At 44.6% G+C, this 21,206-nt stretch overlaps 1 protein-coding gene across 5 annotated transcripts in view; it reads right to left on the bottom strand.

Annotated features, from left to right (window-relative positions):
* Positions 1-14,823, bottom strand: part of GPR161 (G protein-coupled receptor 161) — a 58,090-nt gene extending 43,267 nt beyond the window's left edge. The window contains exon 1 of one of the 5 annotated variants that reach the window (XM_016931941.4): positions 14,318-14,823. Coding sequence is in view for 2 of the 5 variants with exons in the window: in XM_024349948.3 (XP_024205716.2) it covers positions 13,415-13,554 (140 nt within the window). In the remaining 3 variants the exon portion in view is untranslated. Of the gene's footprint in view, positions 1-13,414; positions 14,089-14,317 lie in introns of those variants that run through there. The other 4 variants (XM_016931921.4, XM_016931932.4, XM_016931923.4 and 1 more) reach the window with 4 other exon arrangements.
* Positions 14,824-21,206: the final 6,383 nt, after the last annotated feature.

The raw sequence follows: 21,206 nt of genomic DNA, 5'->3' as shown, positions 1-21,206 counted from the left end.
TATTTATCTTGTTAATGTCTTACTCTTTCACAAGACTGTAGGTTCCATGAGGGCAAGGAAATGTTGGTCTGTAAATTTTCCGATCAGCACCTAGAAAAGTGCCTGGCACATTGTAGATGTTCAATAATTGTGATGAATAAATGTAGGAACAATGGGACACTAGACACCTTGACACACTAGGCATTTCTTGTTTACTCTGCAGAAGAGTAGCAGACACTATTCATTATCCAGCCAACATCCATTCTCCTCTTCTATCAAAAGAACCCTGATTTCACGTGGGGTACCAAATGTGCCTACAAAAATATATGGGCTTGGTCCAGGAATGGTGACTCATGCCTATAATCCCAACACTTTGGGAGGCCAAGGCAGGAAAATTGCTTGATCTCAGGAGTTCAAGAGCAGCCTGGGAAACATAGCAAGACCTTGTATCTACTAAAAACCAAAGAAAGAAATAAAGAATTAGTCAGGCATGGTAATGCACACCTGTAGTCCCAGTTAATCAGGAGATTGAGGGAAGAGGATGGCTTGAGCCCAGAAGGTCAGGGTTGCAATGATCTATGATTGTACCACTACACCCCAGCCTGGGCAACAGAGCAAGACCCTGTCTCAAAAAATTATATGTATGTATCTGTCTATCTGTCTATCTATCTATCTATCTATCTATATCTATCTATCTATATATATAGATATATATATGCACATACATACACACACACACACACACACACACGTTTGCATGGAAGCTGGAGTGGCCATTAGACCCAGTCTGCAAAGTGGTGGAAAGCTATCCATTCTCCAATACAAAGGGACAGACTCAGCTGTGGCTTTTACCCTTCTCCTTTCCCTTTCTCCTGACTGGAACTCAAAGTCAATGCTTGAAGGCAAACGTGAAGAGCCATATTTTGACCATGTAGCTGGAAGTCCCATGCAATAGAAAGCAGAAAATCCCTAAGGTGAAGCTGGGTCACAAAAGATCAGAACTGCCCAAGGCTGTTCCAAGTCTGTTTGACGCTGAAGCAGCCCAAGCTACCTAATGAACTGTGAAGCCACTACACCCAGCCCCAGCTAGTCAACCCCTTTTTGGTTAAGTCCTGTAGCAGAGTTGCCTTCGCATGTTGTAAAAAGCCATCCTAACTTGACACACAGGTTGAAAGTGAGAAGAGAGGAGCTGAGGAAGGCAAACTGTGCTGTGATGAGTATGATGATGCAGTCAGCTCAGCTGCTGGTAAGGATTGGTGCCACCACGTCTTCATCTGCCCATCTATCTCCTTCTCCCATCCACCCTGTCCCATTCTCCTCAACCCCCAGGGCAAACACTGCTGCAAACCTAACTTGTATCCCTTTTCCCACGATAACTCCAAATAAAATCAAAAGTTCTCATCATTGGAAGGAGAGGGTGTCCAGTTACAATTTCCCTTTCAAAAATGCACTAACACTCAAGCTAATCCTCAGGAAATGCTCCATTCTAGATAGCTGAGTTTTCTGAATTGGTCGAGTTTTATTAATTCCACCTTAAACTACCCAAACTCTTTAAGCCTTTAAGCAAAATTCATGAAAATCTATCACACATTTTTCTGTATTTTAAAATAAGGTATACAAAACATAATTTTCATAATAATTTGAGGTCATTAAATGCCAAGATACGTGGAATTTTGACTTGGGAAAAACCTTAGAGAGCAATTCTAATGGGAGCATTTTCTTTTGGAACCTCAGAGAAGGTTGTTAGCTTGCCCACAGTCACTCAGCTGGTGGGTTATCACAGTGAGCCATTATTATATGATCCAAAACACAGTGATTCCCTTAAGACTGGTAAAGGTCATTTATATGGTTTGGATATTTGTTCCCTCTAAATCCCATGTTGAAATGTGATCTCCAGTGTCAAAGGTGTGGCCTAGAGGTGTTTGGGTCATGGGGGCAGGCTTGGTGCCATCCCCATAGTAATAAGTTCTTGCTCTATGAGCTCATGCAAAGTGTGGTACTCCTCCCATTGCTCTCCCTCTCCCTCTCATGCTGTGTGGCATGCCTGATCCTCCTTTTGCCATGGGAGCCCTCACCAGAAGCAGGATGCTGGCGCCATGACTCTTGTCCAGTCTGCAGAACCATGAGCCAAATAAACTTCTTTTCCTTATAAATTACCCAGCCTCATGTATTCCTGTATAGCAACACAAAATGGACTAATAACCAGAATGTTCTCCTCTTACATCAAATGTGTATTGCACATTCTCTGTCTCCTTTTTATACTTTCTCTGTAATTTCTTTCAACTTTCAGCTGCCCCCTTTTCCCTATAAAAGTATACTTATCTGCAGTTTCCCTTGTCAAGAGTATTAAAGGTCTGCATAAAGTAAAAGCTAATACTATCCTGAGGGAGGGCTTCAGTGCAAAGTTCTCTGAGTACAGACTCTGTCAGACACAGTCATTTCCTCCTGTGCCTTTGGGGAGTGCTGATTTGTTCCAGGAAACAAAGACCCTTGAAATAGTCTAGGTCCCAGAATAGGATTTAATATGTTTTAAGCTGTAGGAGGGAAACTGCTGAATTTAAACAAAAATTTAAACAAGAATGTTGAGTCCTGTTGGATTTTATACCATCAGAAAGGCCAATATATAAGTGCAGACAAATACGTTTTATACTGAAAGACTTTCATTAGAATCTTTCAAAAGGCCAACTCCAGAAAATATGAATTTTTTTGAAGAGACCGTAGGTGTCAGTGCAGAAGATATTTGCACAGGCCTGCATAACATGTACAGTATCTTGACTATCTTGCTTCCCCCACTCTTTTTTTTTTTTTTTTTTTTGAGACAGTCTCACCCTGTCATCCAGGCTGGAGTGCAGTGGTGTGATCTCAGCTCACTGCAATCTCCACCTCCCGGGTTCAAATGATTCTCCTGCCTCAGCCTCCTGAGTAGCCAGGACTACAGGCACCCACCACCAGGCCCAGCTAATTTTTGTATTTTTAGTAGAGATGGGGTTTCACCGTGTTAGCCAGGCTGGTCTCAAACTCCTGACCTCATGATCTGCCCGCCTCGGCCTCCCAAAGTGCTGGGATTACAGGCGTGAGCCACCACGCCCGGCCCTATTTTTATTTCCCCTATAAACTCTACTATGACACATCCTCTAAGTCAGGCATTCCCAAACCGTGGGTGGCAGCTACTGTGAAGGGTCTCCCAACCAAATATACCCCCAGCTGTCTGAAGACCAAATAAATGAGGTTACACACATATGTAAACTATTATTCTGAAAACGTCTATAGATGCTATTGCGGTCAATAGAATTCAAATTCCTTGTTTATGTTGTCATTCACTCACAGCAGCTTTCTGTAACTGAGCATTTTCTCCAGCTGAAGTGACGCTATAGGGCAGGAGAGGATGCATGCAGCCTGGGAGAGCTCAGAGGTTACCACCACAAGCCATTCCCTACGCTGGCCACTCACCTCCTTGTTGCCACTTATTTGAACACCATCTATCTCTAGACCACCTTAAGAACTCTGAAGAGACCTTTCCAGAAAATGCTACCTCTACAATGACCCTTACCATCTCCTCCGGTCTAGGGTTTGCCTTTTATATTTTAGTTGTCCTTTCAGACATTCATGTCTTCTCATAATACAAGTATTGTTTTGTTTTGTTTTGTTTTTTTGAGACAGGGTCTCACTCTGTCACAGCCTGGAGTGCAGTGGCGTGATCACAGCTCACTGTAGCCTCGAACTCTTGGACTCAGGTGACCTTCCCACCTCAGCCTCCCAAGTAGGTGAAACTACAGGTGTGTTTCACCACACCTACCTAATTTTTGTATTGTTTTTGTAAAGAGGGGGTTTTGCTATGTTACCCAGGCTGGTCTCAAACTCCTGGGCTCAAGCAATCCGCCCACCATGGCTGCTCAAACTGATGGGATTACAGATATGAGTCACCACACCCGGCCATAATACAAGTTTTTATTTTAGGTGAGGATGTTTTCCCTTCCAGAAAGCTTATGAATGCTTCCTCAGTTTCCCCTTTGAATTCCCAACAGCACTCTGCATGTGGAGAAAACAAATATTTTATATTTCCCCTACACTAATATCCACTTAAACCTGATATCGAATAGAAAGAACATGGGCCTTGGAATCTTTACCAAACCCAGGTCTGAATTCCCTGTGACTCTGTGTGTGTCTCTCAACCTCTCTGAGACTCAGTTTCTCCTAAGACAAAAAAGAGAGTAGATATACTCTATTTTATACAACTGCCAAGAGGAATCTATGAGGTAATGAGGGTAAAAGGGCGAGCAAAAAGGTTGTCAGAAGATAAACTCAAGGAATGTTTACAAAAATTACTTAAGACATGAAAAGAAAACTCAATTCTTTTTTTCCCTTTCAAATTTTAATTCAAGCTGGCCGGGCACAGTGGCTCACACCTGTAATCCCAGCACTTTGGGAGGCTGAGGCAGGTGGATTGCCTTAAGGTCAGGAGATCAAGACTGGCCTGACCAACATGGTGAAACCCTGTCTCTATTAAAAATACAAAAATTAGCCAGGCATGATGGTGGGCACCTGTAATCCCAGCTACTCTGGAGGCTGAGGCAAGAGAATACTTGAACCCAGGAGGTGGGCATTGCAGTGAGCCAAGATGGCGCCACTGCACTCCAGATTGGGTGATGCAGTGAGACTCTATCTCATTAAAAAAAAAAAATTTTAGTTAAAGACAGAGAGGTTTCATTCAACTACTGTATTAGTCTGTTTTTATGCTGCTGATAAAAACATACCCAAGATTGGGAAGAAAAAGGTTTAATGGACTTACAGTTCCACACGGCTGGGAGGCAAGGAAGAGCAAGTCACATCTTACATGGATGGCAGCAGGCAAAAATTCCCATTTTTAAAACCATCAGATCTCATGAGACTCGTGCACTATGAGAACAGCACAAGAAAGACCCGCACGCTCCCATAATTCAATCACCTCCCACTGGGTTCCTCCCATGACACATGGAAATTGTGGGAGTTACAATTCAAGATGAGATTTGGCTGGGAACACAGCCAGAGCATATCAACTACTTGTTGATACGGAAGAGATGAAATGGAAGACAGAAAAGATGCATTGCAAGAGAATGCAAAGTGGAAGTGTCTTTGACTCCATAAGGGGCTCAGGGCCTCAAGATTTGAAGCCCCACCATAGGAAGATGCCCCCTCCCAGAACTGAGCTGCTTCAGCTACCACACAGATGCTCAGGCTGAGGGTTGTGGGCACCCAGGTAAGCAGCTGACTGAGAAATATGAAATTTTAATTTACCTCCACCTGTAACTGTGGGGCTGATATTCCATGCTTCCTTTGGCTCAAAACCCCTTCCCTGAAATTGCATATATTTTCTTTTTAAGCAGAAGAGCTGAAATGATATCAGTGAAAAGAATGAGGTTAGCTGGGGAGGGTCTGAAAATATCCAAGCAGTAGACACCAGATAATAATCAAACCCACTCCCTACCTCACTATCCTACATCACTGATTCTCAATCCCCATTCTCCAGATCTCGCACCTCTGGAAATGCCTGGAGACATTTTTGGTTGTCACACCTGGGGGATGCTATTGGCACCTAAGGCTGGGGATGTTGCTAAACATTTTACAATACACAAGATAGCCCCCAACAACAGAGAATTATCTAGTCAAAAACGTCAGTAGTGCCGAGGTTGAGAAAACCTGCTCTACACAAACAATTTGGGTTCATTCTTCTCATTCTGTTTTTTACTGTATGTACTTAATAAACAGATCAAGAAAAATAAGACAAGCCCTTCCATAACATACACATGCTCTGAGAAGACAAGAGATGGAAGCTGTGCTGAGAACAAGACTGAGATGATTACTTCTATCACAAGATAAACAATAATGACTACATGAATTAGTTTTTACCCTTATTTTTTATTTATTATCCTCATCAAGCCAGGCAAACTAAGCCCATATTGCTAAAACTATATTATTTTTAAATAGCTGAAAGGAGTACATTTTTTTCTGATGGCCATATGTGAGACGGATGCCTCAGGCACAGGGCTGTCCCCTCCCTCCCTCACCATGATAGCCATACTGCCACTGGTTTCTGGACACTCCTATATTCTTGTTTTCCCATTCCTCACTGAGCTACACAAAATACATTTATTGAAGAGCTGCTCTGTGCCCAGCTCAACTCTACAGCTGGGGCATAGCCCTGAACAAGACATGTTCAAATCTCTCCTATCCTGAAGCTTACATTTTAGAGGTGGGGATACAGACAGTAAACAAATAAATTTAAAAAATAGGAAACAATTCTGGGTAGTAGGTACTGTAAAGAAAGATCAAACAGGGTAAGCAGAGAGGGAATGGGTGTCTGGGTCAGGGGTGGGTCATCAGGGAAGGCTCTCCAAGGACATGACATTTGAGCAGAGACCAGAAAATGATGCGAGGGAACCTCAGGCAGGCCAGAGAAGAGCCCTTGCAAAGCCCTGAGGCTGAAATGAGCTCAGCGTGTTTAAGGATTAGCAAGAAAGCTGGAGAGGAGTGAGGAAGAGAACAGCAGACTTTGGAGACAGGCGGGGGCCAGATTACAAAAAGCATTGCAGGCCTGGAGAAAGAGTGTGGACTGGATTCTACATGTGAGAGGAAGCCACTGGAGAGACATGACTGACTGACGCTTTCAAGAGGTCACTGTGCCTGCTGCTGGGTGAAGGGGGGACTGCAAGGGGCAAGCGTGGAGGCAGGGACCCCAGTTAGGAGGCCACAGCTATGGCCCAAGTAGAGACAAAGGCTTGGACCAGGGTCATGGTAACAGAAGTGTTAAGAAATGTTTAGATTCACTAATCTCCTTAAAGACGCCAACATTTTGGAGCTAAAAGAGGCCTTCAAAGTAATTCATTCTAGTCTATCATTTTACAGATGACAACATGAAAGCCCAAGGGGCTGAAATGAGTTACCCATAGTCATAGACCTAATTACTGACAAAGCACAAATTTCCTGACTGCCATCACTATACCTCTGCCCTTACCTGGCCAACCCAGGGCTGGGGTGGGCAATGCAGAAGACAGGTAGGCACAGGAACCCTCTAGAGGGTAGTCCTAGCCAAAGTCAAAATAAATGACTCTCTTTGCTTTGGGCAAGGTCACCCTAACATCCTAGCCAAACCCAATGGGCCCTTATTGAGCTCTCTGCAGCATCTGACACTTCTGACTCCTTTCATTTTTTTGAGACTCCCTCTTCCCTTGTCTTCCCTGAGCTCCTCTCTCCTGTCTCTCCGTCCTTTAGTTCCTTACCAGTCTTGCTTACCTGCTAATCATCCTACCCTGTAAGCGCTGCAGTTTTCCAAGATGCCCTCTGGGGCACTATTTCTTCCTTTCTCATCTACAGAGGAAATTAACTGTCGGCCTCCTCGATATCTCTTACCCTTGTCCAGCAGTTGCTCCTCTGGAGACCCACCCTTTTCACACACCACACCCATGTGGCTTCACGGATGTGGACACATGACCTATGCCTCGCCAATCAGCATCTTCGAACTTCCTCTGATGTAACAACAGTGTTGCTGAAACAGCTGGGAGAAGGACAGTTCCCCTTTCACATTGGATTTGAACCTGCAGCTTTCCCCCTTGCCAGAGCTGCTGGGGATCACCACACAGAACCTTAGCATGAAGAAAGGTTAAAACCAGTGAGAAAATGGGTCCTGATAAAAACCACTTGAACCCTGAACTCACACCAGAAGCCAAATACACTCGAGCATTTTAATGACATGAGCCAATAGCTTTCCTTTTTGCTTAAGTGGATTTGAATGGATATTCTACCACTTGCAAAAGAAAGACTCCTATCTGATACCTCTTCTCTCTATATGTTCCCTCTCTATGCCCACTTAAACACTGATGACTCCAAAATCTCCATGTATAGCCTAGAAACTCTTTGGTGCTCCAGATTCATATCCACCCACCTTGTAGATGTTGTCTCCCATATGTCACATTCAGGCACCTCAGATAGAACATGTACAAAATGGAATTCACATCTCTGCTGCTACCATCCCACTATGCTATTCCTCATGTTTTTCTCTACCCTAGATAAAACATCACCACCCACCCAATCTCTCAGGAGAGAAGCCTAGGACATCCTAGGCCACTCCTTAAGGGAATCCTGATGGGATTTAGGCCCTGACTACACTTTCTGACTGTGTCACCATGGGTGTATTAATGAACATGTCTGAGCCGTGGATTTCCATACTGACTCTCTAGGATTGAATGAGATAGTGTGTGTAAAGCAATTGGTTCCATTTCCTATCACAGACATCCAATGCATCACTAGTTCTCAGTCAAAACTTCATCCTCACTGCCACTACCCCAGCTCAGAGCCTCACCATCTTTTCCCTGGACTACTAACAGGCATTTCTCTCTTCTTCTTATTTTCGATCTCACCCCCACCCTTACCCCCAACACCAATCTCTCCTCCCAACTATTGCCAGACTGATTGTCCCCTACACAGCCAGACCATTTCATGCTATTCCCTGCCACCTGCAGAATTTATTCATTTGCAAATACCCTCTACCTCGACCATCCCAAATTGCTCACAGTTCTCCAAACACTCACTGTTGTTCTCAACTCTGTGGCTCTGTACACTGTTATCACTGCCTATAATGCTGTCTCTTCCTCCTCACCCACCTGGAGAAGAGCTCATCCTTAAGACTTGGTTAAAAAAAAGAAAAAAAAAGTTACTATAAAAGTCAAAGAAAATATAGATTGGTTAAAGTGACAAGGAGGGAAAATAAATAAAGGAAAAGCAGAAATTTAAAATATTTTTAAATGGAGAAAAGCAAAGAAAGAATGGAGAGAAAAGAGAAAATTTAGGAAAATTTACTCTTGAAGTAGGAGGGGACTTCCTAAGCAAGACAGAAAACTTGAAAACAAAGAAAAATGATAGAGATTTCACTTCATAAAAATTAAATACTTCTGGACAATCAAAGGTACAATAAGCAAAGTTGGGGAAGAAGACATAAAGATATTTGATTTATTAACAAGAAAAGGATTAAAGACCAGAATTTAAAAAGAGCCTCACAAATTGATGAAATTACAAACAACTCAGTTAAAAAAATTGGCAAAGAATTTGATGGAGGAATTAGAGGAAGTGTAAGCAATCAATTTAGAGTAAACTTGGAAGAATATATCAGCATTTAAAATGCACATAACTGGCCAGGCGCGGTGACTCAAGCCTGTAATTCCAGCATTTTGGGAGGCCGAGGTGGGCAAATCCCCTGAGGTCAGGAGTTTGAGACCAGCCTTGCCAATATGGTGAAACCCCTTCTCTACTAAAAATACAAAAATTAGCCAGGTGTGGTGGCGCACGCCTGTAACCCCGGCTACGTGGGAGGCTGAGGCAGGAGAATCACTTGAACCCAGGTGGTGGATGTTGCAGTGAGCCGAGATCATGCCACTGCACTCCAGCCTGGGCGACAGAGCAAGACTCTGTCTCATAAAAATAAAATGCCCATAACTGATATGAAATGGTCTCCAAGCCGGGCGCTGTGGCTCACGCCTGTAATCCCAGCACTTTGGGAGGCCGAGGTGGGCGGATCACGAGGTCAGGAGATTGAGACCATCCTGGCTAACATGGTGAAACCCCGTCTCTACTAAAAATACAAAAAAATTAGCCGGGCGTGGTGGCAGGTGCCTGTAGTCCCAGCTACTTGGGAGGCTGAGGCAGAAGAATGGCGTGAACCTAGAAGATGGAGCTTGCAGTGAGCCAAGATCGCGCCACTGCACTCCAGCCTGGGTGACTGAGCGAGACTCCGTCTCAAAAAAAAAAAAAAAAAAAAGAAATGGTCTCCAAGATCTAGATTAAACTTTTTTAATGCCCTATGTAGAACAGAGCATATAATATGCTATCATATTTATTTCTGAAAGAGAGAAAACAGAAGGCACATTTTTAGGTTTGTTTTTGTTGTTGTTGTTTGTTTGTTGGTTTTTTAAGATGGAGTTTCGCTCTTGTTGCCCAGGATGGAGTGCAATGGCACAGTCTCGGCTCACTGCAACCTCTGGCTCCTGGGTTCAAGCGATTCTCCTGCCTCAGCCTTCCAAGTAGCTGGGATTACAGGTGCCCACCACCATGCCTGGCTAATTTTTGTATTTTTAGTAGAGATGGGGTTTCACCATGTTGGTCAGGCTGGTCTCGAACTCCTGACCTCAGATGATCTGCCTGCCTCGGCCTCCCAAAATACTGGGATTACAGGCGTGAGCCACTGCGCCTAGCCCAGAAGGTACATTTTATTTGCTTGTAGGGGCATGGACTATTTCTGAAAGAATGCACAAAAACTGGTAAAATTAGTTATACCCAAAAAAGGAAAAAGAGGGCTAGGAAAGAGGAGTGGGAGGGAGATGTTGCCTTTTATAACTTTTGAATGCTATACCTTTCCAATTCACTACTTATTCTCAAACAAATAACCTTAAATAAAGAGTAAATAATTCAGTCTCTTTTTCTACACAATCTTCCAGACCTCAATAAACAAAGATAATTCTGCTTAAATAACCACTTAAAATGTACACTTCCTTTGACCCACAGATCCCACATCCAGGAACAATTTTTACCCAGAAATATTGTACATGTACACAGATAAAGATACACAGAAAATCTAGATTAAATTGGAAGCCAATCTATAAGTCCATCAAGGGGGAATGTTTAAATAATTTTAACATTATTTAAATATGAATACTATGAAATACTATGTTATTATTAAAAAGAATGAAGTATAATGTATCTGTTATTGTTATTGAATGACTTCTAAGTCATATTGTTAAATCAGAAAAGTAAACCACAGAGCATTATTATATGACCCGATTTATGTTTTTCTTTTTTTAACAGACAGGATCTTACTATGTTGTCCATGCTGGACTTGAACTCTTAGGCTCAAGCAATCCTCCCACCTCAGCCTACCAAGTAACTGGGACTACAGGTGTGCGCCACCATGCCCAGCTTCATTTATGTATTTTTTCAAGTATATTCAATATATTCAGGTTGGTCCTAAAGTGAGAAATGTAGATAATACTATTTTATCATGTTTTATATAATATCAATAAACTATATATTCACCTATGTTTCCAGGCTTGGTGACCATATTGAGCACACTGAAAAAGACCTAAAAAGACAGACATTTACAGTGGTTATCTCAAAGGTGGGGAGAAGGAGTAGAGAAGAGGTAGAGGGGAATTTATTTTCCTATATGTTACTGTGTTTTAAAATATTTACAGCTCTTAGTTTTGAAAAATTTACTATATTCCATGAATGCTTTACATTATTTACCTAAGGTCACAAATTTATAAGGGGCAGGGCTGGAAGGTAGGCTGTCTGACTTCAGATAGTGCTCTTAACACAGTGTTCTCTCACCCATTGCTTGAGTATAAAACAAACACAAACTAAAATAAAATTGAAATATACCTCCTCATGTTTTACCCCTGGCCAACTGCAAATTCCTTCCTTTATGCTCCAGCACTCCCTGAACATATTTGCCATGAATGCTGTCCTCTCCCCTGCTGAGCACATAAAATGTGCAAGGAAATAGATTAAAACTAGTTGTAAGCCTTTTCTCTTGGTGTAGAAACAGAGTCATAGACGAGTACTGGGTGAATGAATGAAGTATGGAGTCATAAAGTCAATCCCTCCTCCAAACTCCAGGTAGCACTGATAGCTATCTCTAGTTCTGTTGATGTTTTTAGTTCTTATAGAAAAACAGCAAGAAGACACCATTTCTCCCCTGCTGTCATGCTTTACTGCATCTCAGAATGACAGTCAGTGCTTCCCAAGGCCTCACACAGAAGACGCAAGCAGCCTGCACACATAATTTGGTTAAACTGCATGCACATTAAAAAAAATGTTTTGAATCCGTTGCTATCTTTAAAAATATATGAAGCTTGTTTTCCGTAAAAATTTACAGCTTCCCCCAAAACTAAGATCAGGCAACCATGTGCTGGAGCCCTACCGCACCTGCAGCTGCCCCCTTACTGGAGACAGGCTCAGCAGCACACAGCTCCCACCCAGCCCTCCTGTCCACCCGCCTCCTGCACTCAGGCTTCCTGACTGGTCCCGGCTGGCAGTGGAGTTTACACCACAGAACTGTATCTCCTCTTGCTGACATTTAGGTCAGTTCCAGTTCAGCCCATTCTGTCTTCCTCGGAACCCAAACAGAGAGCTCGCAGCCCTCTGACCACACAGTGCTCCTTCACCTCTCAGAGGACGCACAGTGCACCAGGCTGCAACACAAAGAGAACGGTTAGGATATCGTTGCGGCCTTGGATTAGTTCCAAAATGTCAAGCGGGCCTCTTAATGAGGGGTCTCTATTCTTGATGTTATGGCGGTGGAGCTACAGGGCAGGGAGAAGCCGTGAGTTAAAGGACCCACCTGTGTGCCATCAGGAAACCACGTGAAAAGCACTACCAAGGCAAAAGATCTGAGTTCAATCTGGGCTGCTTACCTAGCTGGGCAAGAATGCTTCATCTCTCCTGAGCCTCAGTTTCCTCACCTATCAAATGGGCTAGTAGAGCTTCACAAGGTTGTTGTGTGAATGAAAAAGTGTACATGAAAGTGCTTGTAAGCACCTGACAAGTATAAAATAAGACGGGTGTGGAGGAGGACCGGAAGAGAGGTGCTCTGGAAGAAGTAACAGAAATGGGTGCCATGCATTCCAGTTACAGTTGAAGAGCCTCCGTCTCTGTGACCTGAGGTCCCTCCCACCTCCTCTTTCTGCCCTGAGGGCCTGAAAAATGCCTCTCTTCACTTGCTCCCAGTGGCTGCAGTAAAATAGATTGTAAGGGAAAACCGCCTATTCCCCGAAGCAGTAGCTCTCCAGAACTCATCTGGAGGTCCAGGTCACTAGGGGAGAAGAAGCCAGGCTGAATCCACGCCTGGCTCCACGGAGGAGCCACAAGGATGGCCATCCTCCCCCAGCCCCTAGCACGCTGAGACAGGCTCACCTGAGGTTATCAGTGTCTCCATTGGACAATCAAGGAACTGAGGTTCTTTCCCTCCAAAACCACACACCTCCTCACGGCTTCACCGGGAGGAGGATCAAATGACCTGCTCTATGAAAGCACTTTGCAAAAGGGATGAAAGTACAATAACAAGCAAAAATAGCCTCCAAGATGTGATATAAAGCGATGCCAATGCGCAGCTGTGTGGTTACTGGTGAGCAGACCTCTGGGAAGCACAGGAGACACCCCACTTATCCAACAGACGTTCTCACCCCATATGCCTTTGTCCAAAGGTTGCACGGGGGTTAAGCTTGGCCCAGAAGGCGCCGAGGGCAGGTCGAGTTCTCCCCTTTCCAAGAACCAGCCGAATCTCCCTCCCGCAGATCTGAGGGGCAGAGCCGCCCATCCGGCGGCGCCGGGCCACTTCTGGGCGAGCCACCCGCCGCCCGCCCAGGCTCGGGGAGACAGCGCCCTCAGTCCCGGCTGGGAGAAGGTTGCTCACCTGGTCCTCACGGATTCCAGCCGAGGGGCGTGACCGCTTCTCCCCACACCCTTTGCCCTGAGCCGGACGTGGAGTCTCTTGGCCCCAGGGGGCGCGGCCCGCATCGGCAGAGTCCCGGGCACGCACCTACGCCCTCCCATCCAGCGGACTGTTTAGGGGCTTCGGGCGGCGCCGGAGAAACGGGACGGGCTGCACCCAGCAGAATGGGGTGGGCCTCTCAGAAGCCCCAGGCCGCAGGGGAGGGGCGCGCCCCCAACATCTTCCCACAAAGAGCTCCAGCTCTCCAAAGCAAGGCGCAGTGCGGGCGGAGGACAGCCCTGACCTCCGAGAGGGGCGCGGGGAGAAAGGGAGCGCCGTGGGGGCGGGGACCCTTCCCGGCCCGCGCCCTGAGCCCTGAGCCTCGCACAATGAGTTTCGCCTGGCTCCATCCCGACCGCCCTCTCCGCCCGGGCCCGCGCCCGCGCCCCACGCCGGGTGCTCACCGAGGAGCGGCCGCCGCGGCAGCTCAGGCCCCGGCCCAGCCGCCTCCCCGCCTCGGCCACCGCCGCCGCCGCTTCCTTCCTCCCCGCCGCGCTCCGGGACTGGAGGTTTCGGGTTTCAGCCCGCCGAGCCCCGCTTCGCTCCTCCCGCGGGCCAGCCACCAGCACGCGGACCCGGGCGGGCGCAGGCCAAGTAACTTTGCGGCGCCCGCGCCCCGCCTCCCCCACGCCCGGCCGGGTCCCTCCGGCCCCCGGAGCCCCGAGCCGCCTCCCCGCGCCCCGCACCGCCCCGCCCCGCCCAGCTCCCGGCGCCCCTCCCCACCCGCGCCCCTTCCTTCGCGTCTGTCCGCCCGCCCTCCCGGCTGCTTCTTTCCCATTTCTTCCCACGAACAGCCTCGGCTGCTGCTCTTTGTCTCGCCCTTACCCTCTGGGCTCGCCCCACTTTTCTCCTGAAAACCTTTGTGGTGCCTAACTCAGGCCTTCCCTGTTCCCGTTCCTCCGCCCCAGTTCCAGCCGCTGGGACGTCGCCTTTTCCATGTCTCTCTCCATCACACAGACACTTTCAGATTCTTCCCGCAGGCTCCGCACAGTCCCATTCTCCTCCTCCAGTCCCGCCGTGGACGATCCTGGTATCGCCTTTGCTGCTCACCTTTCATTCATCCCGCCGACGGGCACGAGCATCCATCTGCCTTCTGCCAGGCTCTGTCCCGGGCTCTGTTAATAATACCACAGTGAATCCGCCCCGAAGCCAGCCCCGGGGAGTGGGGAGTGGACGTAAACAGGTCTTCACACTACTGCCCTGCACTCCCTCGGAACCAAAAGGCCAGAGAGCAGTCATCACAAAACAAAGAGCGGGCGCTGTCAGCTCGGGGGACGGAACAGTTCCTTCTCAGAATGTTTGTTTTCCCTTCCTCACTCCCCACTTTGCCTGCCTGTCTCCAGCCTCCTACGTTTTCTATGCAGCAGTCTTAATAAGGGGATGAAAAGTTGAAGCACAGAGTAGAACTGCTAAAAAGGGAAAGAAGGAAGGACAAACAGGGCAGCAAAATAATCAGGTAAGAAGTTATAAAGCCCAGTTCACTAAACTCCAGAAAAAAAAAAAAACCCCTGATGCTGTGCTTAGAGCAGGATTCACATTCCTCTGAAATCCATCTGCTTTGATAAATACATTAATTATTCCCTTGTCTACAGATTGACACTGTGGGAGATGCTTCCTTAATATTATTGGGCCACTGAGGCACCATTTAGAACAGTAATTTACTGTCTGGCACCTGCCAAACACCCACATTGCTCTGGGGACAAATCGGATAATGGGGAGAAAAAAGTAAATGGGTGCCTTAATATTCCTATGGGATAAATGCTTTATTTGGTCAAAAACTGGAAGCTGACGCTCCACTTAAGAGTCTAGGTCACGCGGCAAGCCAGACACTTGAAGGAGCTTAAAGCTTTCTGTTCTTAATAGTATTTTAGACACTTATTTTGAAATCCCTGATATTTATTTAATTTACACTGACTCAGATGTCGGCTAAGCTCTATGAGCCTGAGGGAGTGAGTTAACCTTCCTCTCAGCTTATTCATATATAAAATGGGGATACTCACACCTTCGTATCTGTAGAGTTGAAAAGGTTAAATGAGGTCATGTAAGTAAATCATCCAGTGACATAGAATCTGAGAACTAAACCCTTTTGAAAATTGGTATTCACGAAAGGTCTGATATATGCCACAGACTGACATGGTGAGAATGAGAATAAAAAATAAACAGTTACGGCTGTTTTGGCTCCATACCCATCCATGATGCGAAAGATGTCCTTCATACTGAGCAACCTTTTCCCATACTTACTCTATTTCATTTTGAACTCTTCAACAGAAAACACTTTTTTTCTCCTGCTGCTCATTATCAAATGCATTATTTATCACAAAGATTTTTCTTTTTTCTGAGCTCATAAGCTCAGAACTTACTGTGCATTCAGGGATAGAAATTGCTGCCAACAAATGCATTTTCAATTGCTCTCTTAAGATTTTTTTTCCCTTCTGGAGCTAATATTGAGCTATGAGCAGAATTCAGTCAGATGCAGAGCAAACAGACAAATTGTTATTAAAGTAATTATTTCACCGTATATCATTGTATAGGTGACAATTGTGAAAAACATGACTGATTTTGTGCAAGAATGTATTTATATTTTTTTAGAAAAAGAGAAAGATACACACTAATTCTCCTTTCCCAAATTAGTTTAATAAACCATTCTGTTTTAGAGACATCCACAAAGACTTATAAACTAAGATAATGAGAGGCCTTGTCCAACTGAACCTCACATGTGTGTTGAATAATTTATATATAAAACATATTTTATGTAAAATATCATTTCAGTCTAGCAGTCCACATAAAACTGGTGAAAGCAAAATTGTGAAATATGCTATTTGTTCCACATGGAATGTTATTTCCTCCACTCTTTACAGGCCAAGCCCTTCCTGCCCTTCACATCTCACCTTAAATGTCACTTCCTTAGAGAAGTCTTCCCTGATGGGATCTCGCTATGTTGCCCAGGCTTGTCTTTAACTCCTGGGCTCAAGCTATCCTCTCACCTTGGCCTCCCAAAGTGCTGGAATTACAGATGTGAGCCACTGCACTCAGCCCCTGACCAATCTAAAAGAAATTCTCTAATCTATGTACTCTTTCACAGCTCTATTGTTTTTCTACATAAAATGTGTCCAAATTTATAAAATATGCATCAATTTTTCTATTTATTTGTTTACAGTATGCCTCCACTGATAGAATGGTAAAACCATTTGACCTCAGATGGAAACTTCCCTGAAACTGATGCGCCACTGGACTGATCAGAAACAAGAGCCAATCAATATACATATATTTTTATTGAATCAGTATGGGTTTATTTCTGTTACTTGGAACAGAAAGCATCTCACTCAGTGATTCTTAATACGACATTTTGAAAGGCATTTTGGGTTTGTCACAATGATTAGAGGACACCCCAGGCATTTATTGGGTGCGGCCCAGGATACCAGACATCTTGCAGTACATGAAATAGTCCTACACAAAAAGAACAGTTCCTTTCACACATGACAGTAAAAACTGTCTATACTTTTCTAAGTCTGAAACCAAACTATTTTACATATATGCATGAGGGTTTTTTTGGCATGGTTTTGTTGTACAGCAATTTGTCTAGGAATGCAAGTACTATATGAATTGAAGGAAGATTGCACCTTGATTTACTCAAACCTCACCAAGAGTTGTTCAGTATTTTGGAAATCACCTCACTATTAACAATGCCACTCATGGTATCAGATTTACTAGTACAAGTTAGGTGACTTGGTCTACATTTATATATCTGTGTCATACTTGCAGTGATCCTGTCTATAACTTCAAGTGTCTGACCACTTCATGATGTCATCCACTAGGGCTGATACATTGAAATGAGCATTATTGGGCTGGATGCCGTGGCTCACTCCTGTAACCCAAGCACTTTGGGAGGCCAAGGCGGGTGGATCACTTGAGGTCAGGAGTTCGAGACCAGCCTGGCCAACATGGCAAAACCGTGTCTCTACTAAAAATACAAACATTAGCCGAGCATGGTGGCACATACTTGTAGTCCCAGCTACATGGGAGGCTGAGGCACAAGAATTGCTTGAACCGGGGAGGTGGAGGTTGCAGTGAGCTGAGATCGTACCACTGCCTTGTCCTACCCGTCTCTTCCATCTGGCTTCTCTTGAATTGCATCCTTTGTCATAAACCAGTAATCAAAGTAAGTAAAGTGCTTTCTTGAGCTCTGTGAGCTGTTATAGGAAATTATTAGCCATGGGAACTCCTGATCTGAAGCCAAGTCGGTCAGAAGTACTGGAGGACCTGGACATTCATGTGGTGCCTGAAGTGGGGACAGTGTATGGGACTGAGCCCTTAATCTGTGGAGTCTGAACTATCTCAGGCAGTTAGTGTCGGAATTGAATTGAATTGTTGGATACCCAATTGGTGTCAGAGAATTGATTGATGTTGGAAAAAATTCCACATATTTTGTATCGGGGGAAAAAAGTATCCTCAAGTACATTTATCTTTTGATCTATTAAAAAAATCCTCAAGTACACATTTATCTTCTGTTGCCAATAAAAAGCAACATTATATATTTGGGATACATTTGTAATTACAGAAGATTAAAAATGCCCAAATGTCTGTCAGTAGGGGATTAGAGGAATAAGTTAGGATTCAGTGCTACAAATGAATGAAGAAAATCTCTATACACTAACATGTAGTGGCCTCAAAGATGTATTGTTAAGTGGAAAAAAGCAAGGTGCAGGAATATTTGCTATACATTATCTTTTTTTTTTTTTTTTTGAGACATGGTCTCACTTTGTTGCCCAGACTGGAGTACAGTGACGCGATCTCAGATCACTGCAACCTCTGTCTCCCAGACTCAAGCGATTCGCCTGCCTCAGTCACCCGAGTTGCTGGGATTACAGGTGCGCCCCACTACCGCCAGGCTAATTTTTTATTTTTAGTAGAGACGGGGTTTCACCATGTTGGCCAGGCTGGTCTTGAACTCCTGACTTCAAATGATCCACCCTCCTTGGCCTCCCAAAGTGCTGGGATTACAGGTGTGAGCCACCACGCCCAGCCTATGTTATCTTTTATGTGAGAAAAGGAAAGAAAATAAATATATAGGTATTTGCTTATACTTAAAAGTGGAAAAACAAACCAAAAACAATAAAAAGAAGGTTTCCAATAAGGGAAAGGAACAAACAGAACGAATGAAAAAGAAAGCAAGGTTTCTAGGAAGGTTCCTTGCTGTATGGCTTTGAAACTAAGTACGTATTTTACAAATTTGAGAAAAGTTAACTCAAAAAAGAAAAAACCTCCAGAAACTGAAGAAAAACTAGGATGAATATCAAGTTGGTGGCATATGAACTTTTATTAGTTTTCTGTCACTGCATAATGATTACCACAAATTTAGCAGCTTAAAACACTCTATTATGTTGTCTGGGCTGGTCTTGAACTCCTGGCCTCAAGCAATTCCCTTACCTTAGCTTCTCGAGTCACTGGGATTACAGGTGTGACCCACCACACCTGGCAAAACACTCATTTTTTTTAATCTCACAGTTTAGAGAGAAGTCCAGGCAGGCTCAGTTGGGTTTTCTGCTCATGTGAATGCCAAAATGAAGGTGCTGGCTAATCTGAGCTCTTATATGGAGGCTTTTGCGGGCACTCTGCTTCCAAGCTTGTTCAGGCTGCCAGCAGAATTTAGTTTCTTGCCACTGTGGGATGGAAACCCCCATTTCTTTGCTGGCTGGCAGGGGGGCCACCCTCTGCTCCCAGAGGCTGCCTGCAATTCTTCCTCATGTGGTCCCCTTATCTTCAAAGTCAGCAAAGGCATGTCAAATCCTTCTCATACCCTGACCTTTCTGGCTTCCTCTTAATTCCCCTTTCAGCCAGAGAGAGCTCTTTGTTTTTAAGGATTCATGTAATACATCAGGTCTACATTCCCTGTCGTAAGGTCAACTGTATCAAATAACATAATCCTAGGAATGATATCTCATTATATTCAAAGGTCCTGGGGATTAGGAAAGGACATCTTTGTCAAGCTATCTTCCAATTCTGCCACAACAATATAAAGAATTTCAGGGCCAGGCACAATGGATCGTGCCTATAATCCCAGCACTTTGGGAGGCTGAGGTGGGAGGATAATTTGAGCCCAGGAGTTCAAGACCAGCTTAGCCAAAATAGCAAGACCTTGTCTCTAAAGAAAAAGAAAAATCATTTTTAAAGAAGTTTTTAAAAAACAAATTTTTGGGCCGCGTGCGGTGGCTCATGCCTGTAATCCCAGCACTTTGGGAGGCCAAGGTGGGCAGATCACCTGAAGTCAGGAGTTCGAGATCAGCCTGGCCAACATGGCGAAACCCCATCTCTACTAAAAAAAAAAATACAAAAATTAGCTAGGCATGGTGGCTCATGCCTGTAGTCCCAGTTACTTGGGAGGCTGAGGTAGGAGAATTGCTTGAACCCAGGAGATGGAGGTTGCAGTGAGCTGAGATCCTGCCACTGCACTCCAGCCTGGGCAACAGAGTGAGACTCCGGCTCAAAACAAAAATTTCAAGTGAGTTTAGAATATAATATTTTGATGGCACTTTCCTAGTGGGATATGTTCTTAGGACAAAAAGAATCTCAAAAAAAAAAACCAAAACTCAATCTCACTCAGTTCTCTTATGTCAGTGGTACTCTGGTATTGTTGTCTGAAACAATTAAGATACATAGAAAAAGGCCGGGCGTGGTGGCTCATGCCTGTAATCCCAGCACTTTGGGAGGCCGAGGCAGGCGGAGCTTGAGGTCAGGAGATCGAGACCATCCTGGCTAACACAGTGAAACCCCGTCTCTACTAAAAATACAAAAAAAAATTAGCCGGGTGTGGTGGCAGGCACCTGTAGTCTCAGCTACTCCGGAGGCTGAGCCAGGAGAATGGCGTGAACCCAGGCAGCGGAGCTTGCAGTAAGCCGAGATTGTGCAACTGCACTCCAGCCTGGGAGAAAGAGCGAGACTCCGTCTCAAAAAAAGAAAAAAATACACACACACATAGAAAAAAGCAAATAAGTAATTACCTTTATGTTGTGGGACCTGTGATTTTTCGCAAGGAAAAAAATATAAAAGTGTATAGGTAAGTAAAAACCTACCTGCAAAGAATAATTTGCGTTTGCCAACCCTAACCACTCAAAAGGCAAGAAGAAATGAGAACACAGGAGTGAGCACTCCTGTAGCAATGAACACTGCTAGCAAGCAGACGTAGTCTTAAAATACCACTTCTCATTAAGAGGAACTAAGGCTCCTTGCAGAAATGGCTTATTCCAGGTCTGAACTTTATATGCTTTTTTTTTTTTTTTAAAGCATATAAAATGAATCTGGAATATCTTTGTGTACCAGAAAAGAGATTTCAAAGACCAATGGGGTCATTTTGAAAAGATACAAGAGCTGATCTGAAGGGACAATTTGAACATCAAAAAGAATAAGAAGCCAGGCACAGTGGTTCATGCCTGTAATCCCAGTATTTTGGAAGGCTGAAGTAGAAGAATTGAGGCCAGGAGTTCAAGAGCAGCCTGGGCAATATAGTGAGACCACATCTCTAAAAAAAAGAAGAGTTGCAATGGATTGGAACATACCTGCTAAAGCTTGAATGTTTGAATCCTCCAAAACTCATGTTGAAACTTAATCCCTAATGTAACAGTATTAAGAGGTGAGGCCTTTAAGGGGTGATTGTGCCATAAGGACTCTGCCCGCATGAATGGATTAACTCATTAATGGATTAATGGATTAATAGATT

The sequence above is a fragment of the Pan troglodytes genome, chromosome 1 (genome assembly GCF_028858775.2).
Source record: "Pan troglodytes isolate AG18354 chromosome 1, NHGRI_mPanTro3-v2.0_pri, whole genome shotgun sequence".
Lineage (NCBI taxonomy): Eukaryota > Metazoa > Chordata > Mammalia > Primates > Hominidae > Pan > Pan troglodytes.
Note: the sequence above shows the minus strand (reverse complement) of the source record. Positions and strands in the feature narration are given on the sequence as shown.